The 13981-nt window shown below is 42.2% G+C and overlaps 1 protein-coding gene across 1 annotated transcript in view; it reads right to left on the reverse strand.

Moving 5' to 3' along the window:
- Positions 1–13981, reverse strand: part of LOC147690227 (exocyst complex component 3-like) — a 378556-nt gene that overhangs the window by 168219 nt on the left and 196356 nt on the right. Inside the window, exon 3 of the mRNA XM_086936655.1 lies at positions 12539–12650. Within this exon, the coding sequence (XP_086792781.1) occupies positions 12539–12650 (112 nt within the window). The remainder of the gene's footprint in view (positions 1–12538; positions 12651–13981) is intronic.

Here is a 13981-nt window from a genome sequence, read left to right on the forward strand (position 1 = left end):
AAGTCCCCTGGCTAAAAAATGTGAGATCCATATTCCATGAACTAGGGGGAAACCTGAATCCCTTGGAGCCACATGGCATACTGAAATGTAGTAAAAAATAAATTAAACCTATCCTTTTGAATAAAAGGAATCCCCAAAGAGAGTATCAAGAAAAGTCCAAAACAGCAGTTACCAGATATCTCCTAGGATATAGGGTACAAGGGATACAAGAATATCTGGTTAGAGAAAAGAATATGTATGAGAGATTTCTGCTCACTAGATTACACGCCAAGACAATTCATTTTTAGTGGTTTTCCCAAGAACTGATTCATGGCTGCAAAACCTACCTAGATGCCAGTGCGATGGTAATGTAATACATTCAACTCTGCACATTAGACTTTTTAGCAAATTTTACAGTGATATCAGAAAGCGTTTACTTCGCCCACTTTTCTTGTCCCAGGGCATATTTTATTATGAGGTGGCATTTACTTATCTTAAGCAATTACCAAATGTCCATATGTGCTTTGCCATTGTGCTTTTATTAAAATGGCTTTATGCAGAAGAAAACAGTTGATTTTCCTAGATGATCTCAGATATGACGAAAATGAATAGATAGTAGGACTATAAGGCACATGCATCAATGTTGGCTTTTGCGATTCCTTAATTGCGATTTTTAAGGGATCACAATTAAGGAATCGCAAAAGCCTATGCATGTAGAAATCGCTTAAAAAATAGCGATTTCTAAACATTCCGAAATTGCCACTCGCAAATTGCGAAGCGCAATTAAGGAATACCTCCCCATTCATTCCTATGGGCCTAGAGGCCCGTAGGAATGAATGGGAAGACATTCTCAATTTGCGATTCTCAATTAGAGAATCGCAAATTGAGAACGCAATTTCAAGGGTGCCAGTGTGTCAGAAGGACACCCTGTTGCACCCCTGAAATTGATCTGTGCACATATGGGCATGTGTGTGTGTGCAACATGAAACTTTGAAAAATGCACAAAAGTGAATTTTTCAAAGTTTTTGCAAATTACCATGAAGTTCAACTTCATGGTAATTTGCTACTCCTATTAGCGAAATCACAATTTTTTTTTCTTTGATGCATTGCATTTAAGGAATCTCAATTTAGGATTCCTTGAATGCAATCACAATTTAAGGAATCTCAATTTGGAGATTCCTTAAATTGTGATTTTTGCATTTGGGATGATGCATCCCAAATGCAAAAATACCCGTCGCAAATGGGCAGATTCTGAGAATCTGCCCGTTTGCGACCGGTTTTTAGCTTGATGCATGTGGCTGTATATTTTTACCTGATATTCTTCCACATATGTATCAATAAAGTAGTACATTTTATGATTTTAGTATTTTACATTATTTATACTGTGTCGTGTTTTTAATGTATGAAATGTATTGTAATATGCCTTTTGGAAGTGTTTCACACTTTTTTTTATAGTTATGCATCTTTTATGAATTTGTTCATAAATTCGAATAAAGATTTACTTGACTTAAGTTAAACTAATATAATTCATTTAGAGACCCTTTGGTCGCCTCAAGATATGGTGGCCCGGCTATCAGTCACAAAGGATTGTTGCCTTCTCCTACTGAGCTGGGAAGAGGACTTAGGAAGGTTGCAAAAAGCATAGACTGAAACTCAGCAGGTGCTGTTATATGATCATTGTTATGTTATGTTATGGATATTTGTAGAGTGCATGGCTACCCAAAGGCGTCCCAGCGCTAGACGAGAGATAGACAGGTCACGACAGCTTAATAGGAGGGGTTTTGAAAAAAACAAGTTTTCAGAAGTTTACGGAAGGGAAGGAGATTTGGTTCTGATCAGAGGTGGAGGATGAGTGTGTTCCAGAGCTTGGCGGAGGTAAAGCAGAAGGAACGACCACCACTTCTCCTCTCCCCCTATTGTTGGTACAAGTATCCTAATTAGCTACATCCTTTTGTCTTTGAAGCTCAACATAAGGTTAATCCAACATATTGTCATGTGTCTGACGGTGTCACCCTGGTGCTGCAATAATCAAAAGTGTCTTTGACTCATATATTCTGCCTGTGGGAGAGAATTTCAGATTTTTTCTTTCTTTCTTTCTTTCTGGCGATTTTTAGAGCGCGCAAATACCCTGGGGTGTCTCGGCGCTGTAGTTGCAGAACTCTCCGGAGGAGGGGGGGGGATTAGGCAGGGAACAACCATGTCTTTAGTTGCTTTAGTTGATTTCCCAAATCCTCTCAACTCAGGCAGCATGGCCATTCTTTATAAGTCTGGAGGCTTCTCAGTTGTGATCCCTATAAATAAGTAGACTTTATAACTCTGTGATTATTTAAAGTTAATTATTAGTTGTATGCCTATTTTGGAGTTTCTTGCCCTGCTTCCTTTGATTTGATGTGTTGGAAATGTGCCTTTTTGCAGGGTTACCCAAAACATTTTGACTTTCTCCTCCTCTTTTTCTGACCTCTTATTTGTTGGTTTTAAGACACTGCTGACCAGTGCTAAAATGCATGTGCTCTGTACCTAAAATGTGGTGACAATTGGTTTATCCATGATTGGCATATTTGGTTTACTTTTAATTCGCTAGTAAAGTGCACTACCTGTGCTCAGAGCCTATAAATCAACTGCTACTAGTGTGCTTGAAGCACTGATTGTGCCACCCACCTGAGTATCCCTTTAACCTTGTCTCAGGGATGCCACTGCAGAGCCTGTGTGTGCAATTTTAAACTGCCATTTCGACATGGCAGGTTCAGCTTCTTGCCAGGCTTAAACCTTTCCTTTTATTACATATAGATCACCCCTAGATTAGGTCCTGGACAGCCCATGGGCAAGGTGCAGTGTGCTTACAAAGTAGGACATGTTCCTTTAAGTTTTACATGTCCTGGTAATGAAATACTCTTAACATCGTATTTCACTACTGCAAGGACTATCTCTGCCATACAGTAACATTGGAGTTGCCGTGTAACCTTTCACAAGTGTAACTTTCAATGGGGAAAAGATAGGAAAAGTAAGTTTGGTGTTTCTGGGCTTACAATTTAAAAACACGTCTTTTAGTGAAGTTGGTTTTTAAATTGCGGGTCTGAAAATGCCCCTTTTAGAAAGATATTTCAGTAAATTAGGGCACACCAATATACCCTTGTGGGCTTGGGTAATAAAGTTAAACAGGAAAAGATGCCTACAAGGGATTCATTTGAAAAGTATTTTCTAACTCAATATATTCTATATAGAATGTCAACACATGAAACCACAAATTAATTGAATCAAGACTTTATTTGTTCAGTAAGTAAATTACAATTGCCAGGTGTATCAATAATGATTTAGTTTATATCAAAATGCAAAGAACAGGGGTTCACAAACAAACAATTCTCACATACATTGATAACAGAGATCACAGATTAATCAATTTTCAAATGAATCCCTTGTAGGCATATTTTCTTATTTAACTTTTAAAGAGATGGCATTTTCTTACTTAAAACCTTTAGTGCTTTCTATCTGTCTCTAGAATATACGTGGGGGCTGGGTGGCAGCTGGCTTCCTGCATTCCTTCTAGACAGACACACAAAATGGAAGGATAGGTGTACCTGAGTGGTCATCTGCATGTTGATGGGTCTGCCTGAGCAGGATGTGAGGGAGGGGCTGACACTTTTACCTGAAAGAGTTAGGTCCTGTCCCCTCACAAAGGACTGTATACCCCTCTCGTGTGAGCCTGGAACCAGGGCAGGGTCTTGTGCACCACAAAGGCCTTTCTCTGAAGTTGCCCTACTTCAAAGGCTAAAATGGGTATAAGTACTGGACCTCTGACAGTATGTACACTTCTCACTTTTGGGTCCTGAGGAAACACTGCCCGGACGAGGAGCTGGGCTGCAAGAGGAACTGTCACTCTGCTAACCGCTTTGCTTTGTTAACCTGCTGACTGCTGATTGCTCTGCTGTGCTGTGCTGTCGGAGGGACTGACATTTTGCTACTTTCTTTTCTGTGTTGTCCTGCTGCCAGCTGCCTCTTGATGGCTAGTGAGATGGACTGAGCCTTATCGCTCCAACCTCTAGAAGTAACTTAAGTAGCTTAAAATCATTGTTAGCTTGCCACCTGTTCACATAAGTCTCAGGGCGATCAAAGACTTCATCTTCATCTACACAGCTACGGACTTTGTCATCCATGAGTCCAGCAGCTGAGCCTTGCAAAGATCAGCACTTGACACTTCCTTTTTTTTTTTTTAAATATTTTTATTGAAGTTTTTTTTCCCCCTTTTTTCCCCCCCGAGATGAGAGCAGGGCACAATAACATTCATTACAATACAAAAAAAACATAAGTAGATATTGGGATTTATACAGAATATTATGCTCAAAAAAAAAATAATATCAATTCATATATGGTTTTCTCAAAACAAATCTTATACGCCAAATATACACAAACTTCTACATACAAAATTCTCAATTTCGAACCCCCCCCTGATGATCACTAATCGGGACCCTGTTTCCAGTAGACAAGCGGCTCCCATATTGCTAAACCTAGTTTCTTACCGTTTCTCCCCCTTCTCGCATAGATAGCTGATTCTAGCTTTTGGATAGATAATAACTTCCCCAGCCATTGATGATAGGTTGGAGGGTTAGGATCCAACCATGCCGAGGCGACTAATAGTCTGAGGATAGCTGTAGCTACGAATAGGAACTTTTCATTACCCCCATGAGTCTCAGGATTGACTCCTAATAGCATGACAGCTGGACTTAGTTCTATTGTTGTTAATAGTACATTCTGTAAAAACTGCTCAATATCCCGTTTTATATTATTCAGATGTGGGCAGAGTGCAAAAATATGTGTAAGATCCGCCCCTAGACTCCCACATCTAAAGCAGGTGGTTCCCGTAGTACCCCCCCATTGAGCAATTTTTCCAGGAGTGTAGTAGAGATGGAATAAGGTCTTATAATGTTGAGCCTGTAATGAAGATGAACACAACAATTTCCTTCCCAACTCTAATGATTCTGAAAAAATATCCCAACTTATATCCAAATCTACAGACCACCTATTTATCCATTTCTCCATATCATCTTTCTTTAACGCTGTCAATTCACAGTAACACCTCTTTATAGTGCAATCCGAGCCTATTTCTATAATATCCAATAATATATTTCTATTGAACCCTATAGGTCCTCCTTTCCTGTTTATTAGACAACTCCTTATTTGAAGATACTTAAAAAAATGTTTTGTATCTAGGGTATATCGATCCTGTAGCTCAACAAATTGTAAAATACCTTGGGGGCCCAAAATATCTCCAATCTTTCTTATCCCACGCGACTCCCAGCCTTGGAATACAGCTCCCGAGAAAACCATACCCGAAAGTGAGGGGTTATTTTTAAGTCTAGTGTAAAAATTATATTTCCCAAATCCAATCTTTTTAGCTATTCCCTTCCAAACATTATGAGCAGCCATTAGGATCTTGAACCGTGTTCGTTTATAGTAACTTTCCTCCGTAAATCTTAAAAATATATTTTCCGCATTTTTACCTAGAGTCAAACCATAAATTGCAAGTGATCCTGCTGTATCCCAGCCATCTGTATCAGCCCCCCCTACCAATCCCAACATATTTTGGAATGCGGCGGCCCAGTAATACACTTTTAGGTCTGGTAGGGACCAGCCACCACGTTCCCGTGGTAGAGACATATACCTCAGTGCTCTGCGCGTCTTGCCCTTAGCCCATACGAAACGATTGATCATTTGTTCACATATATTAAACCACTTGTTTTCAAATAAAAGAGGGATAGCCCTAAATATATACAAAAATTTTGGCAATATCATCATTTTAATAATATTAACCCGGCCCACTAGCGATAGGTGTAAATTTTCATACCGATCCAAATCCTTCTTTACTTTGCTAATTATTGGGGCAATGTTATTTTCCACCAAATTGTTTAAATCAGCAATTATTTTGATTCCAAGATAAGTCCCTGCCTGTACCACACGATTATCATCACATGAAGTCGTCGAGTTTTTAATTATCTGAGTCTTGGAGACATTTAGGGCATACCCGGATACGCGACCGAATCTGCGGGCCTCTTCTTCTATATACACAGTTGCCTCTGTGGGGTTTGGTGTTATCACCGCCACATCATCAGCATAAGCCAAGATCTTACATGGCCCCAGTAATGTCGGCAATGGAGATATTTCTGGACAGAGCTCTAATTTGCGGATCAGTGGATCCATATACATGGCAAAAAGTAATGGGGAGCATGGGCACCCCTGCCGTGTGCCTCTTTTAATATAGAATTGGCCAGTAGTCCCCCCATTGACTCTTAGGGCCGCGACCGGTTCTTTATATAAGGTTTGAAGTGCTTTAATAAACCCACCCCTAAAGCCAGCTCTAGCCAACGTATACCACAAATAGTCCCAGGAGACCCGATCGAACGCCTTTTCAGCATCCAGAAGAATGACTGCCATCGGGTCCCCTCTGACTTCGGCGGCATCCAATAGTGTTATTACCTTCCTAGTATGATGGGTTGTTCCCCTACCAGGAATAAAGCCATGTTGGGTGTGGTAAACTAATGAGCTGATTACTTCTGCAAATCTCACTGCCAATATCTTAGAATATATTTTAGTATCATTATTCATTAATGTAATGGGGCGAAAAGACCCAGGCTCCTCCTCCGGCTTGCCCTTCTTAAGAATCAAGACAATGTCTGCACCCCCCCATGACTTTGGTATAGACTGCCCAAGCTGTGCAGATTGAAACACTCTAGTTAACTCTTGTGCAAGTACCCCCCAGAAAGTTTTATAAAATTCTAGAGGTATCTGATCGGGGCCGGCAGCCTTACCAGAGGGGAGTTTGCCCATGGCTTCTTTGACCTCTTCCATTTCTATCTGGGTTTCTAATCTATCTGCATCTTCGTCTGTTACCGTCTCGTTTGGTATATTCTCCAGGTAGTCACTAATCTCTTCACTACTACAAGGATATCGATGGTCATAGAGGGTCTGGTAAAATTTCCTAAATACTTCCCTGATTTCTTCAGGACCCGTTTGTATATTACCATTTTCATCTCTAATTTGTCTCACCGTGCCCGCTGCCGCTATCTGCCTAGTACGCATAGCCAGAACATGCCCAACTTTTTCGTTATATTCATAACATCTTTCCCTACGGGTTGTATAAAGTACTGCCGCTTTTTTTGCCAAATCCCCTTCTGCCTCACTTTTGGCTTTTAGTAAATCTATCAGATATTGTTCTACTGGGTCACCTCTAATAAGGCAATTATCAACTTGCGACACGCGGAGGGGCAAGATGGCTGCCGAGACGCCGTAGGGGGAAGCCTCACTCTACCCCTCTCCTGATGGTGTTTCAATGAAGTGTGAAAGAATGCTCGCTTAGACTTTTATACTGCTCATTTCGTATGTATCCCGCTGTGTACTGAAGCAACACTCGAGGAGATGTTTGTGAACTTGTTACACTGGCCAACGATTGTTAAGGATCTGACTCAGGACAGAAGCCTGAGAAAAGGCAAACATATTTTCGAGTCCTTTACAGCTCTAATCTCAAGGACATTTCAGGCAGGCCGTCTTTTTTACTCTGCTGCTATGGCGCCTAAGATCTATCGTTTAAACAACAAAAGCAGGGATTTACCCCCCTCCGATGAAGAAGGCTCTGAAGAGGGTCCTGGATCCTCAGCGGCTAACCTGAGAGTAAAGTCGAGGAGCAAAGCGCAGCTGAGGCGGGAGGCTGCGAAAGAGGCGAAGGAAGCAAAAGCACGCAAACTGAGAGAAAGGGAGCTGGCAAAAGCAACCAAAACGGAAAGCGCCCAATCTGGTAGGGGTCTTGGCAAGGGAGCCACAGACCCAAAGCTGCTGGAGGCGTTGGGGAGAGAACCTGCCTTACGGCAGACCACGATAGTGGAGTCATTCCTACCTGTGCCTGGAGAGGCGGTGACAGTTTCGTCGGATGTAACGGCTGGACAGCTGGCGTCTTTCATTCCCACGCTGGCAGTTATGTGTGGAAGCAAGCTGGGCCATGTGCAGTTTCAGAGCTCCGAGGCGGCTGATCAAGAAGTTAACGTGGACGTGGACGCGCTGCACACTGAGCTTGCAGGCTACCTGGCAACGCCTCCCACAGGAAGCGAGGTTACAGAAGCAGAGGATGTGGCTGCCTCTTCAGTGTTTGCAGCAGGAGGCGGGCCTGTCGTCTTAAAGGGCCAGGAACTCGAAACCGAACCTGAAATCGAGTTAACAACAAAGAAGGTAGGAGATAACCACGCAGCAGCGCTGCCTCCACTCCAATTTCATAATAGAGACTCTGGGGCAGAGGGTAGCCTTGAGAGTGAAGGCATGATCTTAGCCCTCTGTGGGAACAATGAAGGAACACAAATTGTGCAAATTGTGCAGGATAAGAGGAAAGAGGCACGAATTCAAGCACATGAGGTATTGGATGAATTAAATTTAAATATGTCAGTGGATACAAGCATGACTGTTAGCAACATCAAACATGTGCAAAACATCCCAGATCCATCTATGGCATCTCCTGGTGAAGACATCTTTTTTACTGGAAATGATGAAGCAGACAATGAAGGAGATGAGGAAGAGTTAGATGGAAGTGAGACAAGCACTGCAGAATCCTCTAGTGCAGAGTCAGTATTGGGTGATTCAGATTCCATAGCAAGTTCAGGTTCAGAAACTGACATATCTGGTCACGGGAATGTATCGACCATCTCGGATAGCGACACTGACTCAGTGGCACATGAGACAGTACAAAGGGTGGCAAGACCAAAGCTAAAAAAAAGTTTAAGAGAGGAACTCAGAAAGTCAAAAGATAATGACTCTGCATACACGGGGAAAGCAGGCAATACAACCCGCAGGAATGAATCTAAAGTACCTCGCAGAAGACAAGTGAAACCAGTTGTAAAAAAGCTAGTCTGGGATAACATCGCAGAGCAAGGAACAGTTCACACTGGGGCATCTGTGAACACGGAAATAAGGGCTCAGGGATCTACTCCTCATGGAGCAGAGGGGGACCCTGGAAGGGGCGCCGCCAATTTTGAACTTTTGTTTACAACACTAAAACAAATCCAAACTGAGGCGCGCACTGAGAGTCACAGATCAAGTAGAAGGGCCAGGCGTGCAAATAGGAAGATACAATCCTCCCTGCAAAAGGTCAACAAAATGTATGAGGATATGGTCGGGAGAGTATCCGAGCTTGAGGTCAGAACAAGCAAACTGGAGGATGACTTTGTTAAAATGAAAGATGCTGGCGATGATAAAGACAAGACAACTGCAGATATGCTCTGGAAGCTAGAGGACTTTGAGAACAGACAAAGGCGAAATAATATCAGATTAATTGGAATTGAAGAGGGGAAAGAGGCGGGGGATGTTAGAGCATTTGTTATTGATTTGTTGAAAGGTGCATTCCCTGAGTTGGTCTCATGGGATTGGGAACATGAGATTCAAAGAGCGCACCGATTCCCGTTGACACGAAAGAACTTGCAGGGCAAGCCACGGGCAATATTGATTTATGTTGGTAACTTTCTTTTGCGCGAAGAATTAATCAATAAGGCAAAACCACAGGCTAAACGCTCTCATAAAGGAATTGAGTTCTTCACCCGCCCCGATTTCTGTCACACCACCGTGGAAAGAAGGTGGCGGATGAGACAGCTTATTACTCCGTTTCATAATATAGGCTATGAGGCTTATCTTTTATTTCCGGCACGTCTGAAGGTCGGCTTTGAAGGTAGTTTTAGAGTTTTCCATTCTGAAATTATGGCGCAAGAATATCTTTCTTACTTAAGAGAGAATAGAGGTCGCCAAAAGCCTGCACGTGGATCTTTGGAGGTTCAAGATACACAAGTTGGTCCTGTCCAAAATATACCTCGTAAAAAGTAAAAAGTAGTATACTCTGCTAAGCAATAAGCATAAAAAGGAAAATGAGAAATGATACATCAGGAGCAGCCTGATTGTATAAAAAAAGAAAAAAAAAAAAAAAGTGTAAAACCCGGAAATTACTGCTAAAAGTTATGAATCACGGCGGGGGGGGGGAAAGGGAAAAAGGAAAAGCAGTAAGAAAATGATTAGGGCTATGTCTATGCCAATGAGCATTCTGAGCAATGTATATAGTTAAAGGAAATCAGGGAGGGGAGGGTGAGACAACCCAGTGGCAAACGTCAGCCAGACATAGGTCTTATGGACCTATTTGCCTGTAGGGGGGGAGGGTTCACGAGGGTGGGGCGTCTGGGGTGGGGGAGGGAGAACTTAGGGGCAGGGCACAAGGATATTGTAATTTGTAGAAGCAATGATGGGCGTGTGATGGAAAAAGTGTTTCAGTGGCATGATGTCAAGTAAGGGATTATCAATTCTATTATCAATTCTAAGTTGCATGTATTGAGTGTTTTAGGCGGATTGAAGATAAAGTATGTCAAGATAATGTTAAGTGATCAGGCAGTCAAAAGTTTTGTGAAATTTAGTAATGGCACTTAGGTTTACAACATGGAATGTGTGCGGTCTGAACGATGTTCAAAAGAGAAATAAGATAGGAGTACGATTACGCCAGATGAATGTGGATTTCATTTTCCTGCAAGAAACGCATATAATGAGTACCCAAGAGTCCTTCTTGAACCAGATGGGATTCCAACTCATAGTTAGTTCCAAACAAGGGGCTAAAAATAGAGGAGTCGCTATTCTGTCAAGGAGTAGAAACTGGAAAATAGGGAGAAAACTAGAGGACAAGTGGGGAAGATGGGCCATGGTAGAGATTGAGATAGATGGGGTTTGGACAACGATGGTGTCCATTTATGGATCTACACAGGACGACCCGGAGGTGCTACAGTATATAGACTCTGAGTTAGCTGCTTGGCCCCCACAGATTATTATAGGAGGAGATCTTAATATCAATGGGGCAGATGGGTTAGGAACTGGTCAAACTGGAAGCTATAAGGGCCGTAAGAAAAGAGTCCATAAGGCACTTGTTGACCTCCTGTGTAGTAACAATTTGAATGATGTTTGGGGTATCACTAGACCACAACAGAAAGGGTATACTTATTATTCTGCACCACACCAAGTTTGTGTTAGGCTTGATTATTTTTTAATTTCTAGTAATTTAATGTCAAGGGTTAATATAGATAGATTGCCAAGAATTCTAAGTGACCACAATCCGTTAATTCTGGATTTAAAGGTAGAAGGAGGAAAAAGATCTAATCGGGTATGGACTTTTGAAAGAAAACTTCTTTTAGAAGAGGATTATGTATTACATATGTCAAAATGGATCACTGACTTCTTTTACTATAATAAAGGAACGGCACCGGAGGGAGTTATATGGATGCTTTTAAGGCAGGCGTCCGTGGAGAAACATGTAGTTTCAGTTTTCACAAACGCAAAATGGAAGGGATATTACAAAGGGATTTAGAGAGAGCCGTTTCAGAAGCAGAAGAGCACTTGACACTTCCAAAGGCAGTGACTCTGACCCAGACTGCCAGCAGTGCTCTCTGCACCAAGACCAGAATTTGCCCACATCGGCAGATGAGCTCTGTGATCGGGGCTCCATGGAGGCCAGAAGCTGTGCTTCATTCCAAGTGGAGGCGAAGTCCAGATGAAGAAACAGCGCGTAGCAATCGATTGCCATTTTCCTCTACCTAAGTGTTGCCAGGGCAACACATATGCCAGCGGAGTCTGGATCAAGAGCAGCACATCGCACCTGGCCCAACCTTCCTTTCCTCACCGTTGGCAGGGCAACGACGACGCTAAGAGCAAACCAACACAGGTCCCTGAACTCAAGGCCGACGACCTTGCCAGCGAAAGGTACTGTGTGCACCCGGGATCCGAAAGGTTCCTATAGCCGACCTGCACACTATCGCGGCCGGCTGAAATCCAGAGAGATCCTGTGGCATGTGGAAACTTTGAGGAGACATATCTATCGATCCCCCCTGGGATCTGTGCGAGTGAAACCTATTAATTACGTTTGATGTCAACACTGTGTTTATCATTATACTTTTGTAAATTGGGATTTTTGTCGTTTTGGCTTTGTTTTAAAGAGAAAAGGAATTACTATTTACTAACTTTGTGGGGAATATTTTTGTGGTGTTTTCACTGTATTACAGTGTGTTGCGCATATACTTTACGCATAGCTTCTTTAGTTAAGCCTGATTGCTCTGTGCCAAGCTACCAGAGGGTGAACACAGGCAAACTTTTATTGTGTACTTCACTTACTTTTACTAGTGTGGTGAGTCCTGCCTAGCCCAGGGGTAAAACTCATCTAACCAGGAACCCCATTTCAAACATGATTGTGGTCAGATTGTTTCATGTTATAACTTGTGATGTGACTGGGCTCAAATGCCACATGGTTTCACTTACTGTGAGGCCATCGGCAGCCTCATGGCTTTAATGCTTTGTGGTCAAATGATACCGGTGAGCTCTAGTAATTGGTGAGCTTGAATAGTAGTTGAGATCATTCTTCAGGGGTTTATTATGCTCATTGAATTGATACATGTGAGAAAACAGACTTAGGAACTCACATTGCAAGTATAGTAACAGTTGAGACATCTAGATTTTGATAAATGTGTGAGAGTTCTTGCTTAGCACAAATCATTATATTCTGATGACTTACCGTTACACACTTTAGGAATTTTTCCTCAGCTTTGAAAGTCCAGGTGCTATGTAGTGATGGATCTTGTGCTTCCAGAATCTCCACGTGGAGATCAGAGAATCCCATAAATTTCCTATAACAAACACAAAATACGCTTACAGTTCTTTGAAATGTGATATTGCAAAATAAGTATCTCCATGGCAGAAATCTATGCATGTAATTTTAAAAACTGCATTCTTTTTCTTATACCAGATACATTAAAATAATCAAGTCGGAACTGAAACCCTTGTGCCAAATCCACTTCAGGTGCAAACGGCCAAGACGCGGGGTGTTTGATCAACAGCTAATTGCACCAGTGTTAACTGCCCAAATACAAACTGCATCTCTCACATGCTATTTGCAAGAGGTTTTCTGCAGGTAGTGCAAAATTACAATTTTTTTGCGACCTGCAATAAGCACAGAGCTTTCTATTTGCCAAGCAGAATATCAGCATTTCTTTCCAGCTGGAAATATGTGGATAAATAGCAGGGGTAGGCAATTTAAGCACGGGCAAACTAACTTGGGAATTTACAACTGAAACATAATTAGCACAAAGATTAATCAGGTTAGTAGTATGCTTTTAACTTACTTTTAATGTATTTATACCAGGCAGTCAATTTACTTTATTGAATATTCATTACATGTGATTGTTGAGCATTTTCAAATAAATGAAATATCATACATATTCACCCTATGCCTATGCAGTGAACAGAACAGTGATGTGCCAGTGCAAGAAACAGGCATCATGGGACATCATGCAGTGGAGGCTGATCAATTAGCATATGAGAGGCAACTCTCCTGCATTTTTGAAAGCCACTGGCGGTGTGTCCATTGGGGCGCTGGGGCATTGCCCCACTAATGCTACATGGCCCCATTCATCGTTACAGTAAACAACTTCGTACTTCGTTCTAAGTTACCTAATTCTGGGCCGGTAGGTCACCAGGCCACGCCCGAGGCATTCAGGACGCTGAAGGGGGTGGGGCAGCACTCAGGGTGGGTTTGATTGACAGTGACAACAAGAAAGGGTGGTAGGGTGGTGATAGTCTAGCGCACTAAGCGCAGCAGCAATAGTGCGCATGTTCGGTTTTGGGCTGGTAATTTTTCCGACCAGCCCGAAAATGCGCACCAGCCTGCACATTAGGAGAGAGAGGGTTGCTTAATGCTGCAGCCCCCGGTCTCCTATTGGGTGGGGGAATATCCGTGCTCAAGACAATCCTGGCGCTGCTGTTTTTATGGAACATATTCATTTTTAATATGTTTTGGGGAAACTTCAATCCTACTCGTAAGTGACTTATTCAGAGAAATTATTCAGAGAAATGTTTTGAATTTTGGAGGCCAACTCATTGGTTGTCATTTGAATTATTAGGAGGTGCTGTAAGCTCCACCCTTAAATGAGTGGTAAGTTTTCCTCTGAATCCAAAGACT

The sequence above is a fragment of the Lissotriton vulgaris genome, chromosome 9 (assembly GCF_964263255.1).
Source record: "Lissotriton vulgaris chromosome 9, aLisVul1.2, whole genome shotgun sequence".
Taxonomy (NCBI): Eukaryota; Metazoa; Chordata; class Amphibia; order Caudata; family Salamandridae; genus Lissotriton; species Lissotriton vulgaris.